This window comes from Podarcis liolepis, assembly GCF_965112155.1.
Source record: "Podarcis liolepis genome assembly, chromosome: 6".
NCBI lineage: Eukaryota > Metazoa > Chordata > Lepidosauria > Squamata > Lacertidae > Podarcis > Podarcis liolepis.
Window position 1 is genome coordinate 56,905,442 of NC_139559.1, and position 27,802 is coordinate 56,933,243.

General features: G+C 41.2%; 1 protein-coding gene across 4 annotated transcripts in view; it reads right to left on the bottom strand.

Annotated features, from left to right (window-relative positions):
* The window catches only part of LRP8 (LDL receptor related protein 8), a 195,928-nt gene that overhangs the window by 75,820 nt on the left and 92,306 nt on the right, over positions 1 to 27,802 (bottom strand). For 2 of the 4 annotated variants that reach the window (XM_083510074.1, XM_083510073.1), the window contains exon 3: positions 5,271 to 5,393. In XM_083510074.1, the coding sequence (XP_083366200.1) occupies positions 5,271 to 5,393 (123 nt within the window). Of the gene's footprint in view, positions 1 to 5,270; positions 5,394 to 7,709; positions 8,071 to 27,802 lie in introns of those variants that run through there. The other 2 variants (XM_083510071.1, XM_083510072.1) reach the window with 2 other exon arrangements.

A 27,802-nucleotide genomic window follows, 5' to 3' on the forward strand; every position in this document is an offset into this window, starting at 1 on the left:
AGGATCTTGTCATACTATCTGCCATTAGCAGACTAAAGTGGCATGCATGCCATAGGACTGTTCACCTAGGGACCCTCTTTCTTTAGCTAAAACAGAATTTGCACTGTTGAAGACCAACACATAACTCATAATTATGAAAAATAATAATCAGTGAAATAGACATGTTCTAGGTTTAATCCCTGATTTCTACCTGAGTTCCTTGGTGAGTTGCTGCCAGTCAAGAGTAAATCTGCCAGTCAAAGCAGCTGGTGTTGGACTTCAGCTCTCATCAATAGGAATATGTTATTTAACTCTGCCTCCCATCAGCCCCAACCAACAAGGCAAATTGTCAGGGATGATGGGAGTTGGAGACCACAACATCTAGAAGGCACCACATTGGCTACCCTCAAACTGGACAATACCAGGCTATGTGAATCAAGAGTCTGACGAGCAGAAACTTAGTTTCATAGGTTGCTGACTGTTTAACCTGCTCGGTTGTTTTTCACTGTCCTATATGCTTGTTTATTTGTTGTTTATTTTATTGTTTGTTTGTTTGTTGTTAAATTGTTGTTTATTTTATTATTTGTTCTATACCCTACCCTGGTCTCTATATGGTATCTGCCTTCCCCAACCCATAGTGCACTTCCAATCAGCCTCAGCTAGCACAGCTGTACTGCCTGAAGTTGATGGGAATTGTGGTCCAAACCATCTGAAGGGCACCAGATTTGGGTCAGGCTGGTATAAAGGAAGGGCGAGTTATAAATGCTTTAAATACATAAATACATTAGTTCATATAAATGTGCAGCTTAACTGAACCGATTGCTGTGGACTGATGACTCATTCATCAATGGTTGCCTGCTATATCCTCTAGTGAAATTAATATGGATTCATAAAAGGCTATAGTGATTTCCCCCCTATTCTTTCTATTTATGCTGCGGGTCTTCAGATTACATTTGCATAAAGCAATTTTTACTGTTTTCTGTTAGAGCATTGTGTGTAGGTAATAAGAGGGAAAGTGGATGGGGAAAGTATGCAGCTCACATCCTTGGATTTCATTATATACACATGCACACATAAGACCTTTGGACTCACCTCTTGTACTCACTTTTTGTCCCACCCCTTTGAGCTTTCACTAGCACAATTCGTTAGCCAATATTATATTTCCTAGAGCTTTTATTTTATTTTTGACCGCACACAAAGATCTCTGGGCTAAATAAACACAATTCAATATTTAAATCTTTACCTCTTTAAAGTAAGATGGAACTCATTTAGAAGACTTGTCATTTTTAGTAAAGTAAAATCTCTAGCCCTTGTGCATATGAATAAACATGTGAAAATATACTGCCTCAAAAACCAGAGGCAGATTAGTTTCAGTTGTCCAGAGTAAGACTCCCAATTCTTCATTTAACTTGTTGTAGGTTTATAGATTTAAACTGTCCTCAAAGACTCCTGGTGGATCACAATATTTCTTTATCCAACTACTATTTGCAGTTTACAGACAGAAAACTCAGGTCAAAAGGTAGTGGTTCCCCTAGGAGACTCAGTGGCCAAAGTTAAGGGATTCTCAAGTTCAGAACCAATCATTTTCACACTGGATCGCACCAGTTACAAAAACAGCTGCCCTTCTGATAAGCATGGTGCAGTCACATGATTTAGTGTAGATGCATGTGGTGGATCTCTGTGGTAAAGCTCCCCACATTTGATAATGCAGTTGTGTTTCTGTTTATGAAGTGGCAAATCCTTCCACAAAGCTGCCTACAGAAGCCTTCCTCAACCTGCTGCCAACTCCCATCATTGCCAATGGTTAGCTCTGTAGACAAACTGTAATTAACCGAAGGTGATATCCATAGAGCTGTTGTGCTGGGATGGCTGTGAAACACCGGCGACTTTATGAAGCAATTGGAAAATTCACATTAAAGCCAGGTGGAAATGGCTTGCTCAAGGAGCCAACCAAGAAGCCCACGGCTAAGCTGGAGTTGGAAGCCATATCCAGGTTTTTCCGCTCAATGCAGCTTTCCTGCATATTTCCAGAACATAATATGAGTCACAATGCACTGTAAGCTCCAAGGTGAAATGGAAGCCTCTTGCAAGACTACTAAGCCAGAGGCATGCAAGTATAACTGAAGCCAATGCTCAGGTAACTGAAGGCTCAGCCTTTCTATAGTGCAGGCTGATCTTCTTTACAGGAAGAGTTGCATCGCTGGCTGACGGAGGTCAAATGAAATCCTCATGGACCTCACAGTGAACTGTGCAGTCTAAACATAGCTGCTTCAGGCTAGAGAGATTTGCAGGCAGGGAATTCTGGGGAAGGAAACTGCTAAGTTAATTTAAGCCCATCCAATGGGAGAGTGGCATTGCATTAATAAGAAGACTCTGGCTGAGAGGGAGCGAGGCAGGCAGAGACCAACCCCTAGTGCATTATGAATATGTTAATGTCACAGCTGAGATGATTACGTTGATACTATGTGTGGCTGCTTAGAAGAGGGCTTTGTTAGGAAGCAGTGTGTATCTTTCCTAATTAGGCAGCAATGCAGAGTTGGCTAATGAAATGAAGAGGAAAGAGGGTGGATAATTGTACGTTCCTCTCTGCACTGCACACTGACAAAGTCAAACAGACCATCTTCCCTTTTGCTAGGAGCATCCATCCTGGGGAAATACACTTAAATGGCATATAATTGAAAATTCAATGCACAGTCTTCAATGGACTTAGACAGGTTGCAATACATGGTGGCGTTCAGGGGGGAATGAACAAGGTTGGAGGGAGTGGGACAGAGGAGCAGGGCACCTGTTTTGCTACCTTGGATATGTTTAACATAAAATTGGCTTATAAATTAAATATAATAAGTCATCACTGGGCAATTGCATATCCTTATTGGAGCCTATTCAGTTTCTTCTAACAGGAGAATGTCCCAGAAGACCCAACAGGGTTGTGGTAGCTTGAAGAGATTAGCTATCAGTTAATGAGAGGAATATATTAGCACCTTAAAAAAAAATAATGTTCTGGGGCCTGTGTTGCCTCTTTCTCTTCAGATTCTATGCTGCAAACCCATAGTCATGTCCGCAGCTGCACTCTAGCTGGACACATGCGCTGCCCACTTAACCATTTCCTGCTCTTTCCAACCAGCTGTTTTGCTGGTCTGGGCATCCAGTAATGAATAATGCAGAATGCTTCCTTTTCTGATCACACACACACACACGGCACCAGCATTCTCTACCTGATGCTTCCATCTGGCATGATTAAAATTTGTACGTGTTCATTTTAAGGCAGCTGTTATTAATAACATCATATACTACTAAAATTGTAGGATCCTTATGCCGTTTACAAAATGAGAAACCTTTGACCAATTGTGGAACGTGTTTTGCCCAACCCAGTGGGTGGCACTGTAGTCTAAACCACTGAGCCTCTTGAGCTTGCTGATTGGAAGGTCATTGATTCGAATCCACACAATGGGGTGAACTCCGGTTGCTCTGTCCCAGCTTCTGCCAACATAGCACTTCTAAAGCACACCAGTGCAAGTAAATAGGTACCGCTGCGACGGAAAGGTAAACGGCATTTCTGTGCACTCTGGCTTCCATCACAGTGTTCCGTTGTGCCAGCAGTGGTTTAGTCATGCTGGCCACATGATCCGGAAAGCTGTCTGTGGACAAACACTGGCTCCCTGAGTCTGAACCGAGATGGGTGCCACACCCCATAGTTGCCTCTGACTGGACTTAACCAGGGGTCCTTTACCTTTACGTTCTACCTATTCTTTTCCATACTTTAAACATGTGTGACCTGAAGCAAACCTTGAAACCCAAGTAACTAGTCCATTATGTCCACATAGCTCAGTATCCACTCATAGAGTTTGTTTTCCCCAACAAAAAGTATGTCAATCATATTCAAACACACACTTTTACACTCGTGTGTTACCTAATATTTAAGTTCAATTTTTATTTCGATTAAATCCCCATCTAGTCAGTATCAGTAAATGTTTAATAACTCTCTAAAATCAATGGGAAATAGATGATCTGTCCCACAGGATGAGAATGACAATATGGTAAAAGGTATTGAAGCAAAGCTGAGTGTTTCCTGACACTTACAATAATGTCACATTTGCAACTGAGTCTATCCTGCTGGGGAAATTTGCCACATTTGGCTTCCATGTCAGTTATTGCCTGCAAGCATTCTTTGCTTAACTCGAAGTCTCCAGCTTGCTTGCTTTGTGCTGCCCAATACAAGCACAGCTCGTGAAATGCCATGCTGTCTTGGAGAGCTATTATAATGCAACAGGAGAGAGATGCAATATGGTACAGTTTCAAAAGGACAACATGTAACCTGAAAAAGATTTTTGAGGTTGATTCCTTTCAGGGTGCCACTCAAAGCTAATGAGATCTAAAGAAAAGCCCCTACTCAACATAGTGGCTCATGACGGAATTAGACAATAGTACTACTATTTAAGGGCATGACAATTATATAAAAGAGAGGAACTGGTGAAATTCCAGTAATTCCAATCTAACCATGAGAAGTGGAAAACATTTGCACCAGTAGTCTTCCACTTGCACAGCTTTTTGGGAAACAACATAAGCCCAAGGAGATTTAAATTACAATCAATCTTCTGAAAAAAAAGGACTGTCAGCAATGAATGGTGGGGTGTGTGTTTTTTAGCTGAGTGCATATGCAAAGCAATGTCTGAGCATAAAATCTTCCTTATTTTGAATCCCATAATCACATTTTTCAAATGAAATTCTCTACAGAAACAAAAGGAGAAAGCTTTTATTTATTTAACAAAATATATATTTATATACCGCTAAACTCTACAGAAAACATCAAGTGGTGCACAACAAATATAAAATCACAATAAACATAATTAAAATATAAAAGTGGAAAATGTCATAAGGAACTGGCTAGTCACATAAAATTCATCCAACTGAAAAGCCCCACATTTTGGCCTGGCCCCCTGGCAAGTGGACACGACTTGGCCAAAGTGACGTGTTGGGACAACTGGAGAGGCTTGGCAGGCTTAATCAGGCCCACAAGCCAAAGATTTCCTACCCCAAGCTTAGGGTTAGCTTTGCAAGTTTCTAGAGGTCCTGAGTAAGAGGCAAGATTTAACTTGTGCACAACATATAATTTGTTGTCCTCAGCCAGACATAATAATAAAACCACATCACTGGTTGCTTTCAGGACAGCGGTATGGAGAGGGGGAGCGCATATGCATGTGCACATGATATATAATTTCTATTTGTTTATCAGTCCACTTTCCAAACAACTATAAAGCTATGTTCCATAACCAGTTAGCAGGAGTACTCACTACATGAGGCTTCGGATTCATCAGACCCATCTGGGCATTCCTCTTCACCATCACATTTCCACCTGGAAGGAATGCAGTGGCCGTTGTTGCAAGTGAAATCACTTTCTGCACAAGTCTTCTTGGCTGAAAGAAGAAATAGGGAATGTTAGACCGTTGGATTCAATCCAACACAATTATTTTCCACTAAGTGCTTCTCAGAGTAGAGCTGTAAAAATAATGGATGTTAAGGTAGTCTTGCCCATTATTTTCAATAGGTTTACTCTGAGGAGAACTAACAGTACACACCACCTATGATGTCTGTCCCTCATTTGATCTTTCAGACCAAACATGCAATGACCTCTTTGATGAAAAAGCTCTAAGACTCACTGATTGCAAGGATAAGGCAGGATACAAATATGAATTTTAAAAATGTAAACCAGTTTATTATTGGTTTAACTTTCATGGTCTCAGCCACCGTGGCTGGCTTCACGGTTTTCCCCACATTGTGATTTTTGCATAGCACGCACACCTCATGATTCACAATATATTGCCAGGTCAAAAATTATGAAACAGATATCACAATATGCACTTCACAATGGTTTTGGACAATATATCACCCAGCCCTAGGGCAGAACCTGCATTCCAAGTGAAACATTATCCTGCAAGACTGGATCAGGTGAGATCATAACAGCATTCACACACTCACACAAGATACCTAATTCCTGAAGTGTCCTTATACTTTGGAACTGGGTGCTGAGATTTTATGATAAGAGTCTCTCAGCTCTTGCAATGAATTACAGTTCCTAGGATTTTAAAGTAGTTTATATTTGTTGCACAGACATGCCTGAGTGAATGATCTGGTGAACATGAGCTTAACAATAGCTGAAGACAGAGATTAAGTCTCTCTATCCTGATGCAAACACTCAACATTAATGCAGCTTTGGGACTGAAAGAGTTGTTGCCATGCCTTGCCAAAGCCCACCACTCGAGGCATGAAGAGTAAAACCACTAGAAAAACAGAGAGAGGCACAATTATGGTACGTAGGATGAAGAATGATCACTGGCCCACTTGGTAAAATATTAATTTTGTTATACCAAAGTCAACTGACAAGCTGTAAAGGAATAGTATGTCAACAGAGAGGCGGACATGCAGGTGAAAAAGGGTGTGTGATGGGAGCATTAATTTTCTGATTCATAAAACATGCAGTTTCCTTGCTGTGGCATCCCAAAAATAAATGCTGTAAAGCCTCATCAAACATAAACATAATCTACTCAGACAGGCATTCCATAAGAACAAAGTATATTTGTTTTCCCTTGCATACAACATATGAATTTGACAATAGCAGGTATTTACTTCAGTGACACCAATAATGGCTCTGTACTAATACAGAACAATTTAGCTAACGGTCCATCAGTATGATGGTCTGCAAGTTTCATTCTCCTGTAGATTCTTGTTCTCACACAGCATTTTCTACTTGGTCTCAGTATCTGCTCCCTCTTGATGCCATTGGCTGAACTGCTCTGGCGTCACAGTGACATTCTGCAGAAAGAAGTGTCACAGACCCTCTAGCTGCTATTGGCTTAATTATTTCAACATCACAGAAGAGCAAAGGTGGCATAAGCCAGGCAGCTGAGTACTCAGGGCATCTGAAGAAAAATTAGAATCTAAACTTCAATGTCCATGAGTGATGTTTGCTGAATTATGTCCTTTCATTTCGTTTTTATTTTTTGTATTCCAGGGATTATCAAATAACACCTCTGGTGCAGACTGCTCCAGGTGCTTCAGAGTCTTTGTACAGAAACAGATAGTGCATAATGCTTAACTTTGTGCCGGCACTGATTTTGAAACTGGACAGCAATATGAGCCATATCCAACTTACATCATTTTAAAGAAGCCCGCTTTGAGCAGACAGCCAATAGCGGAATATAAACTCGGTTGTGAAGGTATCTCCAGACATTATGTGCATGGTGATATAAATTGTCTGCTAAGTTAGACAATGGGAAATTTCAGCACACAAGGAAATACAAAAATAAAATAAAATTGCAGGTATTGGTATTCTCCCTCTTGAGCTGTGTTAAGATACACTGCAGGCTCTACCTTAAATTTCAGAGTTAAGGATAGAGTTGGCTTAGCATTTATTGAAAAACGGTTGTATAGCTCTCAGATTGTACACTCACACACTTGCCTTTGAATGGACTCCCATGTTCAGGATCAAAAGTTTCTTCTTAGGGAAAGATCAAAAGAATTTAGATAGTACAGCATTAAAGTCTAATGGCCTTCATAAAGTATGCGGCCAGTAATTTTTCACATTTTGTTTGATCTGCTTCAGCCTTAAGCATCTAACTTGTGATAGTAACATTGCACCCAAGGGGCCCGTTATGTCTGCTTCCAGCCTGCCACTGCCAAACCTATTTATTCACCTTAGTCTGACAAAGCCATTTCCCCGCTGATCTACTCACACAAGCCCAGGCCTGTGGCTTTGAAGCAAGGGACTGCTGCCAGCATCAGGGTCCATCGACATTCCTGAGTGATGGAGATATGCAGCGCCTTCAACACACAAACCTGCTGGCAGCAGATGGTGTCACTGATTGCTTTGTTCCCTTGGCACTGTTTTTTTGGAAGTACAACTAATTTATTATGAGAAATCACAAAAGGCGAGAAGAAATAGATTGTTGACAATGAACCACAAGGTGGCCTTTGGAAGATGTTAATATGCTTGATGTGCATCCCCACAATCAGAGAGGCTGAAGCATCTTCTCCTCTGCAATGTCGTATGTGCCAAGCCAACATCTGCAGATTAAACTGCAGGGACAAACACTGCTGGTAAGCAAACTGACCCAGGAGGTCTGGTATTCTGTGCCAGATTAATAGAGGAAAAGAAATCCATACGGTCTTTCATCTCAACAGAAGCCATCTAAATATCTCAAAAGGACACTGCAGAGACACATAAAACTCCCGGGCTGTAATTATTCCTACCGCAACAGAGTTCAGGGATCTTGAAATGTGAACACACCCCCAGCGTGCAAATCCTTTCTCTTAATTAAAACAAATATATTTAAACAAATGCCGCTGAATATGATTAACCTTGGAAGATTTCACACAGGCAATTCATTTGCTATCAAATCACTAAATATAACGCTTCTCGAGGGAAAGTGTAGGCCCTTGGCAAAACTATACTCGTGGGCCATTTCTTCATTATTATTATTTTTACTGTTTATCACATTTCCATGTCACTCATTTGTATCTGAATTACTTCCCCATAATTATGTCATCCTCATAATAAAGCTGTGAGGGAGGAGACTGAGACCTCCCACGTTATAGATGGGAACTGAGGGTGGGGGAGAACAACTTGACTGCTCATCTAGGTTAGCAGCAACGATGCTAATGGCAGAAGGGTGGCTCCCCTCCCGCTGCTACTATTTGTTGCTGTTGAGCCTGTTTCTGCTGCTCAAGAGTGCAATACAATGCATGAGATTAGAAGATATTAATCCTTTGTAATCATCATTTCCCTAAACTGTGTGGAAACCAATTCAGCTAGGGAAGAACCAGAGAGATTCCTTTGCTACTCAAAACAAGTTTCTAATGGCTGCTGTTTGAAACAAAGATAACCTGTATGTTATGTACTGAGCTGTATCCTAGAACAATAGGATCCAGAATGCAGAAGTCGGATTCGTCTGCAGGAGCAGCCAATCAGGCTCCTGGATGAAGTGAATCAGCAACCTGATTGGCCTGCAGGAGCAGCCTGGAATTAGCCAATCACGTGGGGCCCATTGTGTAAATAATGTATATACAGCTAGATGTTTTGGGGAAAGATTCATTCACTGCTACTATGAGCTGAATAAAGAGCATGAAATTCACACTCGACTCCGAGTATATTTCATGTATTAACATTTTCAGGTGAACTTTGCAGAGCAAAGAGACAACATTTGATGTGGCAGTAAGACAGCATCCTTGAATAGTATTAGGAACTCAGATATATAAGATGGGGACCAAATGGTTACAGTCACCAAAATGGAATGTCTAGTTGCCATCTTGGGGCAAGATGGCTTTAAAGTCTTATTTTTTGAATGATGGACTGACTGTGATTGATGATCAGTTAAACATCTGGCTAGCGCAGATGACAACCTTCAGCTAGGTTAAGAACTTTGAGAACTTAAAGAAGAAAAGTCACTTAATCCAGGGACAGTTCTTATATGTTTTGGCCTTTTCCTACCTATTTTTCTTAATGGTGACACGGACCATTTATAACCCCAGGGCAGTGGGGTAGGGCAAGCAAAGACAAGCTACAGCAATTAACTATAACACTGTGCACTATTCCTGTCCAACCACCAGGAGTAGAAGTTTTTCAGGACCTCCTCCACCAGGTTGAAGAGCTCAAAGTCTCCGCTTTCCCAAATGAAGGTGGGCTGCACAAGCAGGTGTGAAAGACAGCAGCAGGGACTGGCACCCAGGGAGTTTTGAACACTTGGCTTGAACTGAATTCTTTTGTCTTGATTTTTGCTGTGCATTTTAAAAAAAATGTATATTTATTGAAAAGTTGCAATTCTGAACACATTTACCTGGCGGTATGCCCCATTGCACTCAATATGACTTACGTCTAAGGATGTGAAGAACTTCTAATTTCAGCTGACTTTTTTTTTTTTTTAAGAAAGGAAGATATAATTCCATTTATGTTTATCCATTTCTTATCTGTGCATCATAATGAGCTTTTTCACAGTTGCCAGTTTAAACATTTTAAACACCAGGAATGCTGAATATTAAATTGTATATTAAAATTGATTTATCTCAATTGATTTATCTAAGGAAATGTACATCATAGACTTGCCCAATATTTCCTCACATAGAAAGGTAACATGGAAAAAACTGAAGAAGTGTGCATGCACCAAAGCTCATGCCAATAACAAACTTAGTTGGTTTCTAAGGTGCTATTGTAAGGAATTTTTTTATTATGGAAAAAACAAGTGAGCTTCATGGAAAAATATAAGCTGTAAATATAAGGTTTCTTTGTCTCACCTACTCCTGCCAAGCTGCAATTCCTTTCCTCCGCCAACTCCCCCCACCCTGCCATCCCATTGGCTAAAACCACTATATACCCAGTAATTGACAGGGGTCTACAAATGCAATTGTCAGATCAGTTTACCTTTTACTACAGGTGTAATGAGTTTGTTTGTTTTTTCAGCTGCCAGCCATGCTGGTAAGCAGATGGTGCCTCTTCAAGAATGTCATCAGCCTGCCAGAGTCAGAGCCATGCATTGGATGGGTTGCTAGAGATAGTCACCCCACTTACCACTCCTTCCCTGTTAAATCCCTTGTCAGGAAACAGGTGCAACCCCCCCTCCCCACAAAAACACAACCCTGCTCAGTTTGGCTTTGTTGTTCCTGGAAGAGAGAAATTTGAGCTTCCCTGTCTTACAAGATATTACCAAATTGGTTACCCTCAAGATCAGCCAGAAATCTGTACAGCCCCTCTTGATCAATAACTATTGAATCTTGTACAGGAAAAACAGTTCTTGGAGACAAAGAGAAAGTGCATCCTGGTACAAGCATTCTATAGATGTTTTGACATCAAAATTATAACAGATTTTTTTTTTAAAAAGCCCAACTGTTTATTTTAGCCCGCAAGGCGATTTCAAACACCCATCAAATGTAAATTAATCTTCTCCAACGAGCATTTCAGTGGCCATTCAAAACAGTTACCAAGGGCTGAATCTGTTCTTTTGTGCTTGTGATTTTGGAATTGCTGGGGAAGGGCAGTTCTTTTTGTTTAATGATTTAAATGCAAGGAGAAGATAAAAGAGAAAGGGTGCTACACTATATAAACGGCTGCTTTAAAGGCAGCCATCTGCTCTGGTTTTTATGGGATCATTCAACAAGGCAATGCCAAATCCTGCAAGCTGTAACAGTTCTGTTGCAATCAGACATGGGTTATGTTTGCAGAAATTGAAAGATCAGATTAGAGGCATGATCCAAAGAAGGACATAAACAACGTCAACAGGTAAGGAAAGAGATTTGTGGTGATGGCAGTCTGAGGGTCTGGGAAGAAGGGGAACAGTGCAAGCTTGAGTAAATGGGTCAGAAAAGCAGGCGCCACTGCTATTAGATAAGAAGGTGAGGAACTGCTAAGAGCCTAAGGGAAAGAGGCAGGAAATTGGCAGCTGAAAAGATCAGGGCAGAATTTTATTTATTTACACTTGTGTGCTGTTCATCCAACCAAGTTCACAGGATAGTTTACATGAAGAATAATTACAAAAGCAAAAAGACAACAAAAAACCTCCTAGAATTGGCACACGGCACAATCACTAAAATGATTTAAACAACAAAAACCAGCATTAAAACCAGCCAAGGGAACATGCTCCAAAAACTAAAGCAATCAATGGATTATTAAGAAGGCCTGGGAGGAACAGGAAGCTTTTCTCCTAGTAACTAGAAGACAAGGTGAGCCTCTTTGGGGAGGGGATTTTGCCACTGAAAAAGCTTTATCCTTAGCAGTTATTCGCCTCACTTCATTAGATGGGGAACCTGGAGACAGGCCTCTGAGAAAGTTCTCAAGGTCTGGGCAGGTAAGGAAGGCACACTTCGGAAATCCAACAGGGAGGTTACCAGAGGATGGGTAGCTGTTGCAACACTATTTCTGTTCACCTAGGATTGCAGCTGAAATGGACAAAAGCACTCCATCTCACCAAGCCCCCTGATGCTCAGCGACAATACTAACTCTAGGAGCACACACAATGCACCCTATCCATGAGCCTGCTCCTTTAGGATAAGTGCAAAATAATCTAGGATAAGCTGAATGCTACTAGACTTGACAGATGAAGCACCCACCAACTATATCTCTGTCTTGTCTGGACTAACTCTCAGTTTCCTGCTCCATTACCAAGCCTAGGCACTGGTAGAACACACAGTGCCTCACCTGCAAAATTCAGTGACCTACTGGCTATATAAAACATACAGCTGTCTCTCAAATAACCAGATTCTGAGTGGTGTAGGACTTTATCTATTAGTATCAAAACTTGGCCCAGTAGCAGATTGGCAGCATGCACAAATTCTCTAACCATGGTGTGATATGCTGGTGTTAGTTTGCCCCCACAAGCAAACTAGGGGCCACATTCTGCATTAGCTGCAGACTCTGGACCAACCTCAAGTGTACAGCACACTGTACATACACAACATTGCAGGAATCCAGATCTTGAGGTTACCAGTGCACAGACATCTGTTGTCAAGCTATTTCAGTCCAGAAACAGTCACAGCTGTCTTTATCAGCCAAAGTTGGTAAAACAAAGCACTCCTAGTCACTGACGACACCTGTGGCTCCACTGACAGAGCTGGATCTAGGAGCACCTCCAGACTATGCATCTGCCCCTTCAGGTGGAGTGTAACCCCATCCAGGGCAGGCAATTTCCCAGACCTGGGAACCACTCTACAATAGAGCCCCTGTCTTGCCAGAATTCAGATTCAGTTTATTTGCTTGCATCCAGACACTGGTCTGATCCAGATGTTAGAGAGAAAGAGCACTGGGTATCATCAATGTACTAATTACATCTAGTTCCAAATCTCCTGCTGACCACACCCAATATAGATGTCAAATAGAATTGGGGATAATATAGTGCTCTGTAGCACCCCACAAGAAATACTCATCCAGTCTCCTGGAACTTCTTCATAAAGGGCCACGGCTGAGAGGATATACAGTATCACTGAGTGGATACTTGCAAGCACCTTGTTAGCAGGAGACCTATGATGTAGACAAAGGTCTGTGACAAGGTTTGTGACATGTACAAAAGCTGCATCTTCATAGAGCCTCAAATTGGAAAATAGCAATGTCATCTGACTTTAAACTCAGCAGGTTTCAAGCCGGCAGATGACAGCTGCCTTCAGTTTAGCATCTTCTGTTGCACTGTCTGTGTCCAGTCTGAAATTTTGGAAACGACGAGGATTCCTGCTCAGCAACTATCTAAGCCCAACTTTGAGATTTGCTCTGTTCAATAAAAGCCCAGCTTGCAGGATAAATTGAGTTTACACACTTGATTTTAAAAGGTCTGCTCATCTTGTTCCCAAAGGCATAAAAATATTGCAGCAGGTCGACAAGACCTCTAAATTAATATGCCAGTCTCTGCATACTCAAATATTTGTGTGTCCCCAGGCAAAATGTGCATGCCAGACTTTAACATATGCCTTGTAAATGATTGGATAAATCCATGGGAATTGAATTCAATACACAAAATGCCCAGGGCTTATTACCCTCCCCCCCCCCGAGTTGGAGCACACATTTTGCATACACATTTGATAGGTACTTCCATGTCAAGAGGAGCTGCTGCTTGTGCAAATTCAGTCCAGTGCAAAAGACAAGAGCCATGTCAGGGGACGCTGTTCAACATTTCTCCAATGAAAATAGGGACGTCCTAAGGGAAAGCGGGACTGTGTGGAGCAGAAATCCAATTGTGCAACAGGACTTCCTGTTTCTATTCTCCCTCCTCCAGCCCCGTGAGCCCCCCAAAACTGGTAATGCATGGGAGGGGGCCAACAGGGAGGAAGAGAGGAGTGAGAAGTTCCATTCCATGGATGAGTGCCCCCTTGCACTACACTGGAACTCACCATATGGAGGCACTAAAAGTTCAGTCTGTTCTCTCATCTGAAGGAAACAAGACGTGTAATAATGTATTATTTACAAATGTATACAGAAATGCTTGTTTCTTGCCCCAGATGTTTGTGTGCAACGAGAAAGCAGTCTGGAACTATCAAGAAAAGGCATTATTAAAGTTATGAGCAGAATCTGTTGCTAGCAGCCAACTGGGAAATGAGTTGTTGGGCTAATCTATGGAATAGGAAATTAAATGTGCAGCAATGTGCCCTGATCACTCTGCTTTGCAAAAGAGAAGAAAAAATCCCTACTGTGCCTGAGTTTTTTTTTTATTTTAAAAATTTCACGGCATTGTGAAATAGCTTTATATACTATGCATTAACCTTAAATTGAATCATAATGTTTGTTAGTAACTCACAACTCCAGTAACAAAAGGATTACATTTTTAAAGCAATTCAAAAACTAAGCTGTTAACAATTGCCACGTTCTCATGGTGAAAGCAAGAGAATCCTGAATTCACAATGCAAGAGGTGCAAATTTGATAACCACAAGTATTCCAGGAATTTGCCACTGTTCAAAGCAGTAACAAACAATGCAACCATAAAACTGCTTGTATCCCTCAAGTCTATTTTGCATAGCATATTCAAACTTTATACAATCCAAATTTTCCATTTAAGCAAAATCGAACACTTAAGTGCTCAAGAATGTAGACAATTGACTTAAAATGTTTGTGTTGAGCAAGTTAAAATAAGACAAGGGTTACGTTTTTTTAAAAGAAAGAAAGAAAAGAAGCACCTGCAACAGATGCTAATGATGACAACTATCTGCAGTAGGAAGGCTTTCCAATGAATGGAAATTTTACACATAAAATGCAACATGAGGAGCACCAAGATGAAGACAGACATCTCTCGTAACTTGACCATACACAATAAAGAACAAAGATTTGGAAGTATAATACTGTTCCGTTTATTCATGAGGACGCACTTCACTTTGGACTTGACTGAACCTGATCGCCAATAAAGCTGGCTGAATTATATATAAAAGCTATTTTAATAAACCTTTCCAAGGCCAACATCAGTTGCAAATTGAACAGCAGGTTTCCCTTCCAACCCAAGCCTGTTACTGTGGAACGATGCCAAGCAAATGTCTATTCATATTCTAACACAAAGTGCTGGTTTCCTTGGTTTTTCGTGCTCATGCAATAACTTGAATAATCAGAGTCGCTTAAGGATTTACATTACAGCCTTCAGCAAAACAGTATGTTAATAGTCCACCTTACACAATTTCAGTGCAAAGATTAATAAAGTAATTTTATCACACCTAAATGCAGGGAGTAAATTCAAAGTGATGCACACTGGAACAAAAAAAGCCTCACTTTACAAATATGCTGATGGGTGTGTGAACTGGTTCACATACTAAAATAAACCAAAGTTTATTTTAAACTATGGTTTAATGCAAAATCCTTTGCAGTGTCAGAAAGGAAACATTCCAGAGGCTGACTTCATGTTACTTGTGAACACAATGCTCATGGTTAATTTTCACCAAAAAAAACCCACAAGCACTGGTTCACGTGTAAAGAAAGCTAGCTTCTGGTTTATTTCCACCCTTGCACAGAAAAGGATTAGCAGGAGAGGAGTGGGTTAAGAAAATCCGAGTAGCATGTACTGGCACACTACTCATTCATATTAAACTATAGTTTAAAATAAATTACAGTTTAATGCAGAGAATGGGGCAGCAGGGCCCTCCAGAGGTAGCCGGACTACAACTCTTTGAACATTTCAAAAAGCACTATGAAAATGCTTACCATATTAGTGAGTCCCATTCTGCCTGCCACTGGCTTTTGTACCACAAAATCTATCTGCGATCTAAAGCCATTTAGGTGCATGTAGGTAAGTCATGCATCAGCATTAATTTTATTCAGAGGACAAGTAAAAACAGGTGGATTTTGGGGGGATGGGGATGAAATAAGTGAGTATATTTTATTCTTGCTTGTGCTGCTTATTTTATTTGTACAGTGGAATCTCGGCTTTGGAATGTAATCCATTCCGGAAGACCATTCGACTTCCAAAACGTTCGAAAACCGAAAGCGGAAGCCTCAGTTCAATAGGGAAACTCAAAATGAAAATCGTTCGAAAACTGAAGCAGTTACTTCTGGGTTTTCGCTGTTCGGGTTCCGAAACGTTCATCAACGGAAACATTCAAGGACTGAGGTTCCACTATAGTGGTTATTTATTATGTTGATGTGCTTATGGAAGCAGTTCCATTAGTGTTAAGGCTTCTAGCTGTGCAATGGAACTTCCCCTCCCTTTCCTCTTCTCCACGCAGCCGCCTCAGGCGACAGAATCCAAGGGGTGGTGACCCTGCAGGAGAGAAGAAGCAGCAGCAGCAGGAAAAGCTACTGGGTTCCAGTGAGAAACCGCCACTACACTCCTCTTTGCTTCTCCCACGGCAGGCGGCGCCCCACCCTCAGCTTCTGGGTGGGGGAAAAAACTTGTGCACCTCTTGCAAGATCTTGCACATCCTGGAAGCTGCTGTCACCTACCCTGGTGGGGGGTGGGGAGGCCCCTTTGGCAGTGAAATGGGATCAGCTGCCCCTGTCCCCACATTACGTGCTCTAAGGGTTCCTCCAACACACATGAAGAGGGAAGGGAAGGGAAGTTCCATTGTACAAACAGAGCTATTTCACTGGCTATTGCAATTTTAACATTATTGTTTACGACCCTGAAAGTCTTGCATGAAGGGTAAACCACAGATACCACTTATAAATACATAAATGTTGTCACAAATGTCCAATATTAGAACTGTTCATTCATTAATTCATTTTTGGATGAGTAACACTGAAGATTAACTTCTTACTGGCGAGAAGACTTACTGACTTCTATAGGGCTACTTACATTAGGAAATTAGATTTGGCCCCATATTTCAGATCATCAGGAGATGGTGGAACACAAAGCGCAGTCAAATCACAAATAAATTCCAGTTATTAAAAATGCCAGGCGCCGTAGTTCTGCAGATTGACCTGAGTTTCATTACAGCTCCTGGCAACCTATTAATTAAAATGCATTATTTATATCTGGGAGCCTTGGTTGCAGTTTATAGAATTTAGGCAATTACATCAAATTAATCCTAGCTACAATCAACATGCCTCTTCCCTTTTGCTCCAGTGTGAGATAATCTCCCCTTTCCCCAAAAGATCTGCCCATAAAGCACCATATATTAACAAACCATCCCTTTCTTCTCAGCGTGTTTCCACAAAAGTAAAAGCAAGTAATCAAAGAAACAGTGTTTTTCTCTGCTGTAGAACATATTGGGACAGTGAAAGAACATCAATTCAGTACAGTTTAAAAACAAACAAACAAACCTTTGCATAGAAAACTCTAAAATCTTCCTCATACAGCAGACCCTTTGGAACAGAATAAGGCTATTAACTCAGAAATATTTGTACTAATTATGTTATTCCATCATCACTTTCTAACATCTCCTGCATCTACCAACGTATCAGGGGCAATGCAAGAGATTGTGCTGCCTGAGTTGTTTCACCCCACCTTCATTCCTCCTCTCTCTATTCCCACTGACACCCCCCCCACTTTGTTGCCACAATAGCTGAGGCTCTGCTGGTGCACCCCTGGTCTCAACACAGCTCTGCCTCATCTAGCCATGTCCAAGTGAGCTAAAATGATGCCAGTGCCGCAAGGGTGGCTCTGTCCCGCCACAAGGGCAGCTACCAAGGACAAAATATTTGTGATGACAAAGGGGTACCTGCCTTGCCAATTCATATTTCAGGGGTTCAGATTTCTGAGGATCTCCTGCACTCTTCTGCTGTTTTGGCTTCAGTGGACCATCTTATTTCCCCTTCACAACTAACAGTTTCAAAGACAGTTTTAGATCTTTTTAATTCCAAGAAAGAGCAATGGGGTTCTTTTATTCCAATATATTTAATTTGCAAGTGCTTGCCTGCCAGTGACTCCCTTGGTTTTGCAGAAAGAAAGATATGTTTTAAAACATAGATTATAGATGTATAATTGGCAAGTGCAACAGAGTCTGCTGTATATTTTAACATTCAGGGGTGTCTGGGATTTGAATCATTACTCAGGAAGGAGGAAAACGGAGGCACCAAAGACACACCTCAGCTACTTGAGGCTCCCACTCCTTAAAGTTTGGGACATGTAAAAACAGAAAGCAGTGGGACAGATGATAACAGATTGTTGGATTAATAGACACAGAGATGAATTTGAGACAGAACAAAAAGCTATGCAACCCTATCCTATGCACAGTTTATTGGAAGTAAGACCTATTTAGTTCAATGGTGCTTAACCCCAAATTAATCATGCCTAGGATTTCAGCCATGCAATGCAATCCTATGTATGTTTACGTAGCAAGTACCACTATAAGAAGGCGTTCTCAAGCAGGTAGGCCAGCTCACATGCTGGGAGGAGAGCAGGCTTGGAACAGGATATAGATTTCAAGTAACACTAGCAGTATCTTCTGGAATAATTTTTCATTGAGAGTCAGAATTGGTGTGAGAATGTGGAATCCTATTTAAATCTTTGCTTGCCTGCAAAGTTGTTAAGTCTCAAGAGCCCTCGGCCAAATCTCTCTCACACAACTGCTGTGAAAATAACATCATTACTAAGTAAGCAAACCAAAGTGTTCTCAAGTTTTTTTGCAAAATTTGTTAATGAAACAAAGAGACTCCTCTCAGAATGAAAACTTTGAAGTCCCTCATCAAACACGGGGAAACAAAATTACTGAACATTTCAGAACATCTCTATCACAGTTGAGTATGTGTTCATAATCAAAGGACAAAATAATAATACTAATACACAGACACCATCTGTCTTGGCATGATATTGTTTCAGGTCACTTTTTTGTGTGCTTGCTGCTGTGCTCAGTGGTGCAAGTGATATTGCTGAAAGCCTGAGAGCCCAAAAAGCCAGTCTCATACTTTAGTTGAACGGCTCAGCTGGAAGTTTAGATTGCCTAATGTACCAAATCCAACTGGGCAAAGTAATAACATCTTTGTCTTTCAGGAATACTCAAAACCAACAGTCACCATGACCCCCTCTGCTTTCAAACTTTCTAAAGCACAGAGGACTGGCAGTCTTCTCATGTCCAAAGCTTTTACCCCTAACCCCAGGCCATGTTCGTGGCTGACTTTCAGGACAAGAATAACTGATGTTTCCTAGGGAGTTAGAGCTCCAAGTCTCAGCAGTCATGAATTACAAGGCCAATGTATTTGTGCGTGAAAGTCTGTGTCTCTTCCTCTACTTGCTCCATTTTGTGTAACATTCCCCCTCCCCAACCGACTACAGCTCCCATTGACTCTTCTGATGGTTTATAGTAGCTGTTGTTTACTCAGTTGTCATTTAAATTTGCATGCAGGGTTAGTTGCCGTCAAACTTTGCTGTGGCACCCCAAAACATAATTTGTATTCCAAAGGCCATAGTTGTCTTGGTAACGGTTAGGTGACTGGAAAGCATTTGCTGAGGGGAAGCTTCATTCCACTATTGCTCACTAATCCCCATGTGTCTTATAAACAGGCTGTACAGTGTTTGGTAGCTATGGTGCCTTTTAACTTGACCTCACAACCTTCTAAGTCTTTGTGTGGTCCATCTCATTCCTCCCTGCTACCCTTTGGCAGGGTCTGAACATGCACAGAAGTAAAACCAGAGCTATTTTAGAGGCTTCAGGGGTTATTAAAATTTTATGGTAATTTCACCCCTGGATCTGGGAGAGGAAAATAGCAGGTGCTGTTTTCCTCTGCAGAAACAGGAGCTGTTTCTCTTGCTGCAGAAAGTCAACCATAAAAAAATTACTTAACGGAATTTGTAGTCCGCTTAATTGTAAAAACATCTAAGCAGCTAACATAAAAGAAGGGCTTAAAATTATTCATAAAAACCAGAGTTAAAAGTAAGTTAACCTTTTTATACATACTTTATAAAATAAAACTACAAAAAAAATATGAACAAAACTCCCTTGACCCAGAGATTGAGCAGCTTTTCCAAATTCTTTTCATCAGGCTAAATTTCTCCTTTGAGTTACAAAGTTCCACAGGAAAGCTGATTCTTTTTACCTGCCACCCTCCATCTATTTCATTCACTCTTGAAAAGTCATTTATAACACTGTATGTAACAACAACAAGCCAAGTGTACTCTCAACAGGAATCTACAGCCAATCCTGTCTTACAAATGTATTCGGATGATACATGGTATGAAAACATATTGATACTTTATGATACTTTAACAATACTCAAAGACTTTCGGGTTGTATTCAGCATAGTGCTAAGGCTGTTTTGACAGCATGCGGATTTTTCCTTTCACAACAGAATCATCTCCCGTTCCCTTGTGCCCCCCAAAATCTGTTCTACTGCTTTTCCCTAAACCTCCAAAGCAAATTTGGGTATCATATGGGGGGAAGGAGAGAGGCGAAATCCTTGCACTAGGTAAAGGGGACCCCTGACCATTAGGTCCAGTCACGTACGACTCTGGGGTTGTGGCGCTCATCTCGCTTTATTGGCCGAGGGAGTCGGCGTACAGCTTCCGGGTCATGTGGTCAGCATGACTAAGCCGCTTCTGGCGAACCAGAACAGTGCACGGAAACGCCATTTACCTTCCTGCCAGAGCTGTACCTATTTATCTACTTGCACTTTGACATGCTTTCGAACTGCTAGGTTGGCAGGAGCTGGGACCGAGCAACAGGAGCTCACCCTGTCGCGTGGATTCAAACCGCGACCTTCCGATTGGCAAGCCCTAGGCTCTGTGGTTTAGACCACAGTGCCACCCGTGTCCCCTAATCCTTGCACTAGATGGCTTTAAAAAAGAGGATTAGACAAATTAATGGAGGATAGGCCTATCAACTACAGTTAGTCATGGAAATAGATGCAGCTGGTTAGCCATGAGGAGACAAGGATACTGGAGTTGGCCGACCTTTGGTCTGCTCCACCAGGGCTCTTTTTATGATGTTACCAGTATTACTGCCATAACACCAATTCAGTAGCATGAAAATACACCAAAAGGTATTCTTTCTGGCTATCTAATAGCTCCAGGGCTCCCATGTTATCAATATCTGCCGAAATCAGAAAAGTGGCACAAAGTTTTCTTATTTGGATTCTCATACAGCAACGAGAAGCTATTTTTTTAATGCACCATCACCTAGAACAAGTGAACCATTATGTGCCCCACCATGAATACAGCCATCTACTGCATAACAGGATACTGAAAGAGAAAGGACAGCTAGAATTCAAAAAAAGAGAAAGGAGCAAGGCAAGAGTCCCTTCCATCTCTACAATTTATAGAGATCCTAACAATGTTCTCCAAGCCCTCATGCCAGACGACAACAGCAGGACCACAAATGCAGAGGAAGAACTGTAGGTAATGGGCATCATTTCATCTCCCCCTCATTTCTACATGCACATTTCCACAGAAGCAGCAGGGAAGAAATAACAGAAAAATCCTCAGGAAAAAGAAGTCTAGAGAAGTCAAGGGCTGCAAATCACTTTGGAGTTCTGGCAATTTAGAAATAAGTTTGCACTAATGGGCTTGTCCTGTTGCAGCAGGAACTGGGCAGTTTAATTTCAACATCATCAATCAGCGGGTGAAGTCCGAATTCTCCCCCCCCCCTACAGTTCCTTTCTTCCAAAAGAAAAGAAACAAAGGTGATGATGAATCGGTGTAAGATTACTTTGTCCTGCCCTTATTGTCTTCCATTGAGCAGGAGCCCTGCTGGACATTAGCACTGGGAAAAGACATTCAGACAAAGTACCAAAAAGCAAAGGAGAATAGAGTCTTTCATTCCAGGTAATGAATTCAAAATTCAGCTCAAGTTGGTAAGTGGCAAAATTTATTCAAATGTGAGGCCTTGAATAAAGATCAAATTCTACTGGAAAAACCTGCTAAATAAAAAGTTTGAGAACAAAAACTAGGGAATCAATGAAATCTGCTTGAAAGATGAGCACATGCTGGCAAATCCAATTTATCCCAGTTCTCCATCTGGTCCTTTTAGGAACACTGTTACACCATCAGTAATGATAGCAAGCAAGCCGGGAAGCAGCTTTCCAATACCAGACTAGCAGCTTTTCAAAGTCTGAAGTGGCACAGTAATAGGAGAGCCGTAGATGGACTTTGCTCACCAATTAATTCCCTTTAAGGTTGCAGCTCTTGCCTGAGAGATTAATCATTTGCTTAAACATTAAAGTTAAAAAATAAAAACTTTGAACTTAATTTTGAGAGTTAGAGCTACAAATTTATCATCTATCCGAGGAAGTGGGCTTATATAAATCATTCCATGTAACATAAAAATGAGAAAGCTGCAATTTAAAATAGTTAATATTTTGTGCCGCTCCCCAAAGATTTTCGTAACATCTCTCTTCTTTTGAGCAGGGCTTCCACTAGAAGCTGCACAGCAGCAAGGGAAGCCTGCAGGTTGTGTGCTGTTGAAGAAAGACTGCAAAAAAACACAATACATTGCCTTCCTAATTCTCACAAGCTTTTCATTTAATTACAGGGTGCGTCTAGACATTAAGGGAAAGAGCTCTGAATCATCTTTGCCTTCCTACCCAAATAAATACCTCTACGGTCAGTTTTTCAGTTTGGAAGCATTTGGTCCAAAATCCTAATGACCACAGCGTGATGCAAGGACCCATAAATAACAACACGAAGCTACAGCAGATTGGAAGTTCCTACCTCTGTAAGGGAAGTGGACTTGTTTAAGCTCCAAATCCCTGCCATGATAAAGAAGACTCTAGATTGGTGCCTTTCTCAGTATCTGTACAATTTATAACGTGCTGCGTCCTCTTGTCCACCATAACCTTATCACTATACTATGAACAACTTCCAGGGAAAGAAAGGCAAAAGCTCAGTTGTCCTAAGAGAGAGCCCATCAGCTCCCTTTTCTGACTTACTGCATCTGAATAACCCGGCTGAGGTTCTGCATGTAGGCAGCAGAGCAGCTTTACATGAAACTCATTAGGGCTGATTGCATGAATACGCCCCCATCTTCTTGACCTCTCATGAAAGCGTAAGACTGGCACTTTACGAGACGTTGCAGCATATCATCCTTCCAAAATATGCACTGCCACATGCAGCCTGACACAGATCAATGTTAATGAACACAAGTGGCACTTTACATCTTTCAAACCTACTTGTTGATGAAGACAGCAGTCCAAGCGCGGAAATAGCACATCGTGCCTTCTTGGCAGTCTCTCTCCCCCTCCACCCCAGGTTACATGGCAGCAGTGGGAGTGACAGATGCATGGATCCGAATGGAAAACAGGAACTGCCCGGAGAGGCCTTAGAAGCTAATATTTGATTTTCACAAATCCTCAGCTTCATTGCCATTCAACGAATGTGAGTCGCCTTGGGGAAGGGCCATAGTTCAGTGGAGGAGCATCTGCTTTGCATGCAGAAGGTCCCAAATTCAGTCCATGGCATCTCCATGTAGGATTGGGAAAGACCTGGAATCTCAGGAAGTCACTGCCTGTCAGTGGTAGCCTATGTAGAGCCCTCCAGATGTTGCTGAACTCCAACTCCCATCAGCCCCAGCCAGCGTGATGATGGGAACTGTAGTCCATCATCTGAAGCAAGAACTATCCCTGCAATAGTGCTTCCCCTGGAACTTTCCATGGCTTGGAGAAGTGAGGAGCATTTAATATTTTGAAAAGATCCATGGGATATTGAGATAAACTACCGTATATTTTTCAATGTATATATTTCAGTAGAAATATATGCAGTATGTGTTGACCAGTGGCTGTTTAGTAATAATACAGTGGTACCTCGGGTTACATACGCTTCAGGTTACAGACTCCACTAACCCAGAAATAGTGCTTCAGGTTAAGAACTTTGCTTCAGGATGAGAACAGAAATCGTGCTCCTGCGGCGTGGCAGCAGCGGGAGGCCCCATTAGCTAAAGTGGTGCTTCATGTTAAGAACACTTTCAGGTTAAGAACGGACCTCCAGAACAAATTAAGTACTTAACCCGAGGTACCACTGTACTTCTTTTTTTCAAAAAAAGTTTGAAGTATTAGCTTCCTTCTCAATGTACACTAAAAATACTCAGTACTGTATGTCCAATTCCAAAACTGTTTCTATGCCTGCATAATCTCTGTGACCTTTCCAGATTGCCTGTCCACATCTCCATTTTTAAGCAGCCCTGTTGCCCCACAGTCTGTCTCTGGAAATTGCACAAAATGTTTCAGAGAAGATTACTGTACCACAACAGCCTTCATTCACTCATCAGTCATGAGCAATCTCTCTGAAATAAAATAGGATTTTTCCAGTTTAAAGCATCATTGAGAAATACTAACACAAATAAGAACCAAGCAGTTTTAAGTCACTTTTCAGGGGACAGAAATAACCTATATATATTTCCTTAGACCTGTATGGCCACACATATTATCCTGGTTGGATTTTGGCACCAGCTAAAAACACATTTTTGTGTCCAGGCCTTTGACTATCTTGTTATTGGTGGATTCCTGCCCTGCTGGAATTTTTTGCTGCTGTTGATGGTTGAAAGTTTTACTATGGGCTGCCACTTGTTAGTTCCAATAACCAACCCTGCCTACCCACCAGCCCCTCCCGCCCATAGCCAACCACTCCTCCTCGCTTTAGACCTGCACAACCCCTCCCTTTACACCTCACCCACCCCTCCCAGTTTGCCATAAGCCCCTCCCCTCCTTAGTTACAGCCAGCTCCAGAAATGTTTAATTAAAGGGGGAAGGTGCTCTAGATAGTAGTTGCCAAACAGCTCTCTGAATCACCTTCTACCCTCCTTTATATAGTATGCTTGGACTGCCTGAGACCTGCGCTGCTTGCTTGCTTGCTTGCCAGTCTGCCATCATGCTGGAGTTGCTGGGGTTGCCTGCTGGCAACTACACAAACTGCAGCGTGACAACAGCATTACAATTTTGATACAGATAGATAGAGATAGATATAACTTACGTTTTATTACGTATAATTTTTATTATATTGTACCCTGCTCTGGAATTATTTTTAAGAATGGTTTAGAAGCCTAAATAAATAAATAATTTTGATCCGCCTCAAACTGCATTATGCCTTTACAGAGTTAATTAAGGTACATCTGCCTAACAACCTTGAATGGGGCAATCTGGGACACTTTTTTTATCCCTTTTGTTATTATCTCATGGGGCTCCCCAGGTTGGCCCCTGCAACTTACTGCAGAATGAATAATCCTGTTAGAGCTGCCCATTTCAACCTATATCCCACATCCCTATTGGCTTAATTTATTGCTTATTTCAATAATGCTTTTCTTAAAATGTATAAGATCTGTGCCTCAGACTAAGTAATTTGATAGAGAAAATCAGAACAGATTAAGTGCTTTTCTATAGTTACTCCCATGTGAAGAGATGAGAAAACAGGCCAATATTACAGGTCACTGTCTCCTTTCAACCGCAGCTCGGTTTTGCAATCTGTTGTATAACTGGATTTTTCTGCTACACTCGGTTATAATTAATCTCCAGGTTATAAATATGTATATTTAGACTTTTATTCTGCCCAATCCCAAAAGATAAATAACACAGGGGAACAACTTGACCACTCAAAATTCAATCTAGTAATTTCCACTTCATTACATTACATTTTTAACTTGTAGCTGCCACCCACATCTGTGTTATTCCTTGACACTCCAGAGAATTCCTGGGGGTTGATGCAAGGCTCTCCAACAATACAGCAGGAATGTGTTCACAACCTTTATATCCCACAAGCCCTTCCTTGATTTACATCACCTATGTCAGCGAGCCACTTGTTACCTGAAGCAAGGACATCATAGATCAGTCTCTAGTTCTGTTTGGCTTAGGCCAGGGTGTAAAATAGCACCTATCACTGACGGTAAGGAGATACAGTTAAATAAATGATTCCTATGGTAGCATATGGCACAATACTGTAACTGCAATGTTCTTAAGAACTGTATAGGACAATTAGGTTTCAAAAGAAAGGATGCTGAAAGTTTGACAGTTCTAACAAATATTTTCTTCACCCACAATAGCCAAGCACACAGATCTGCATATAGGTGATTTATCTCCAAACCAGAATTTAAATTTAAAGACACCTAGCACAAAACCCTTGCACCCACTTTCCTGAAATTTGGCATGATTAATATTCTTGAATGTGCAAATTTCATCCAGTTCTGCCAAAAAACAAAAAAAGCTATAGCCATGTGTTGACTGAAGATTCAGATTTTCTGAAGAAAGGTTCTGATTCAGGGGAAGCTGGTGTCCTCCCAAGAGATCTCAGCTAAATCAACCTACTTTACAAAGTGTTGGAGAAGGATTGGAATCAAATCTAGTCTTCTGTGGATACTCATAATATGTTTCCAACCAACTCAGTTTGGGCTGAGTTGCAAGTCATCACCTGATATCCCACTAATGGAAAGAGAACATGAACTAAGGAAGTTGAGAGTGCAGGTGCTAGTTTGAGGACACGGTGGCGTAGTTTCAGATTCAGCAGCAAAAAGTTTAAATTGGTTGAAGCCAGTTGTATAACAGTTTCACACGCATGCCTCTGCACAACAAAAGCCATTAAGTGTACAGCCCTGATGCAAACAAAATATATTCTCTTAATAATGTAGCACTCCATGTATTATTCATTCCAATGCTTCTCCTAATATGCTTATATAAGTTTCAAGAAATTATTCTCTCAACAGCTTAATGCACAGAGTGGTTAGAGTGCTTGTCATTTTTCTGCTTATACAAGTGAGTTTATTTGGGGTTTTTACGTGTAATGGTTTTTTCTGCACAGCCTTTTTCCTTTCTTTTGCAAGACACATTAGACAACTTAAAAGGAGAAGGGAGGAGTATTAACCCCAAATATACTTACACCAGTAAAACCTGTTTCTGCACCAAGCAGAGAAGTTTAATTCAATTACATTTCCCTTCAACGTACCTTGATTGATGAGCAGATTCAGTCATAAAGATGGTGTGTAGGATGAACACAATATGGTATAGGAGAAAGGGTAAGGGACTCAAAGAAGGAAGGACTGGTGAAATTTGCAAGCACCTTAAGTTGCAATTCTATACTCACTTACATGTGGGAATGAGCCCCATGGAACTCAATGGTGCTTACTTTTGAGTAGGTAACTCTAGGTGTGTGCTGTTATTCTTTAGAAATAAAAGCTCCCACAGGTTACAAAGAAAAATCTATTTCAATATAAATGACAATACAATGCTGTCCACCGATGTAGTGTACCATGACCAAAAGTGATTTATACAGTTAATCTTCAGATAGCCAAAGACTGCAATTATTCTAACTTCACTACAGAATCAGATCTTAGGTGTGACTATATCGGTGTTACGACCTACAATTACAGTTCCTTAGCACCTTAAGCCAGATTTGTAAAATCTTAATGGCTATTCATTGGATTCAGTCTGTCACTGCTTATACTCATTTCTCAAATTCATTGAGAGAGAGGGTGTATCTGCTTTTCTGGAGAGGGAAAGTGTTTATTTTAAATGTGATACCACAGCTTGGATTTTGTTTTTAAACCTGAATTCAAATCTACCATATCTGAGAATGATAAAAGGGGAACAATGTATTTTGCAAACTCTGTCGAAACTGTGTTACCAACTCTTTTAAAACAGAATTTAAACATTCTAATCACCTGTGGAAGGCCTGGGAATAGACCCCAGAGCAGTTCAGTTGGAATCTGTCAGCATGGGGTTGGCAGGGCCAGAGCTCAGTCCAAAAGCTGTGCATCTCAGCACAAAAGCTGACCTATTTGCTTTAGATGTACAGCTCTTAAAGAAATAAAAATAAAATAAAGGAAGGGAGACATCTTTAGGCCTTGCTAAGCCATTCCCACTCCCCTGGATCTGCTGGCAACCGAAAAACAGTCCATTTTGCAGACAGTTCAGCTAACTTTAAAAAGCTGGGGCAGGGGAGAGAGTCCTTAAAAATAAGAAAATGAAAGCCAAACAGATTCACAGCATGAAGAGTGGCTCAGGAACATGCTCAGAAGTTTGGAGGTAGG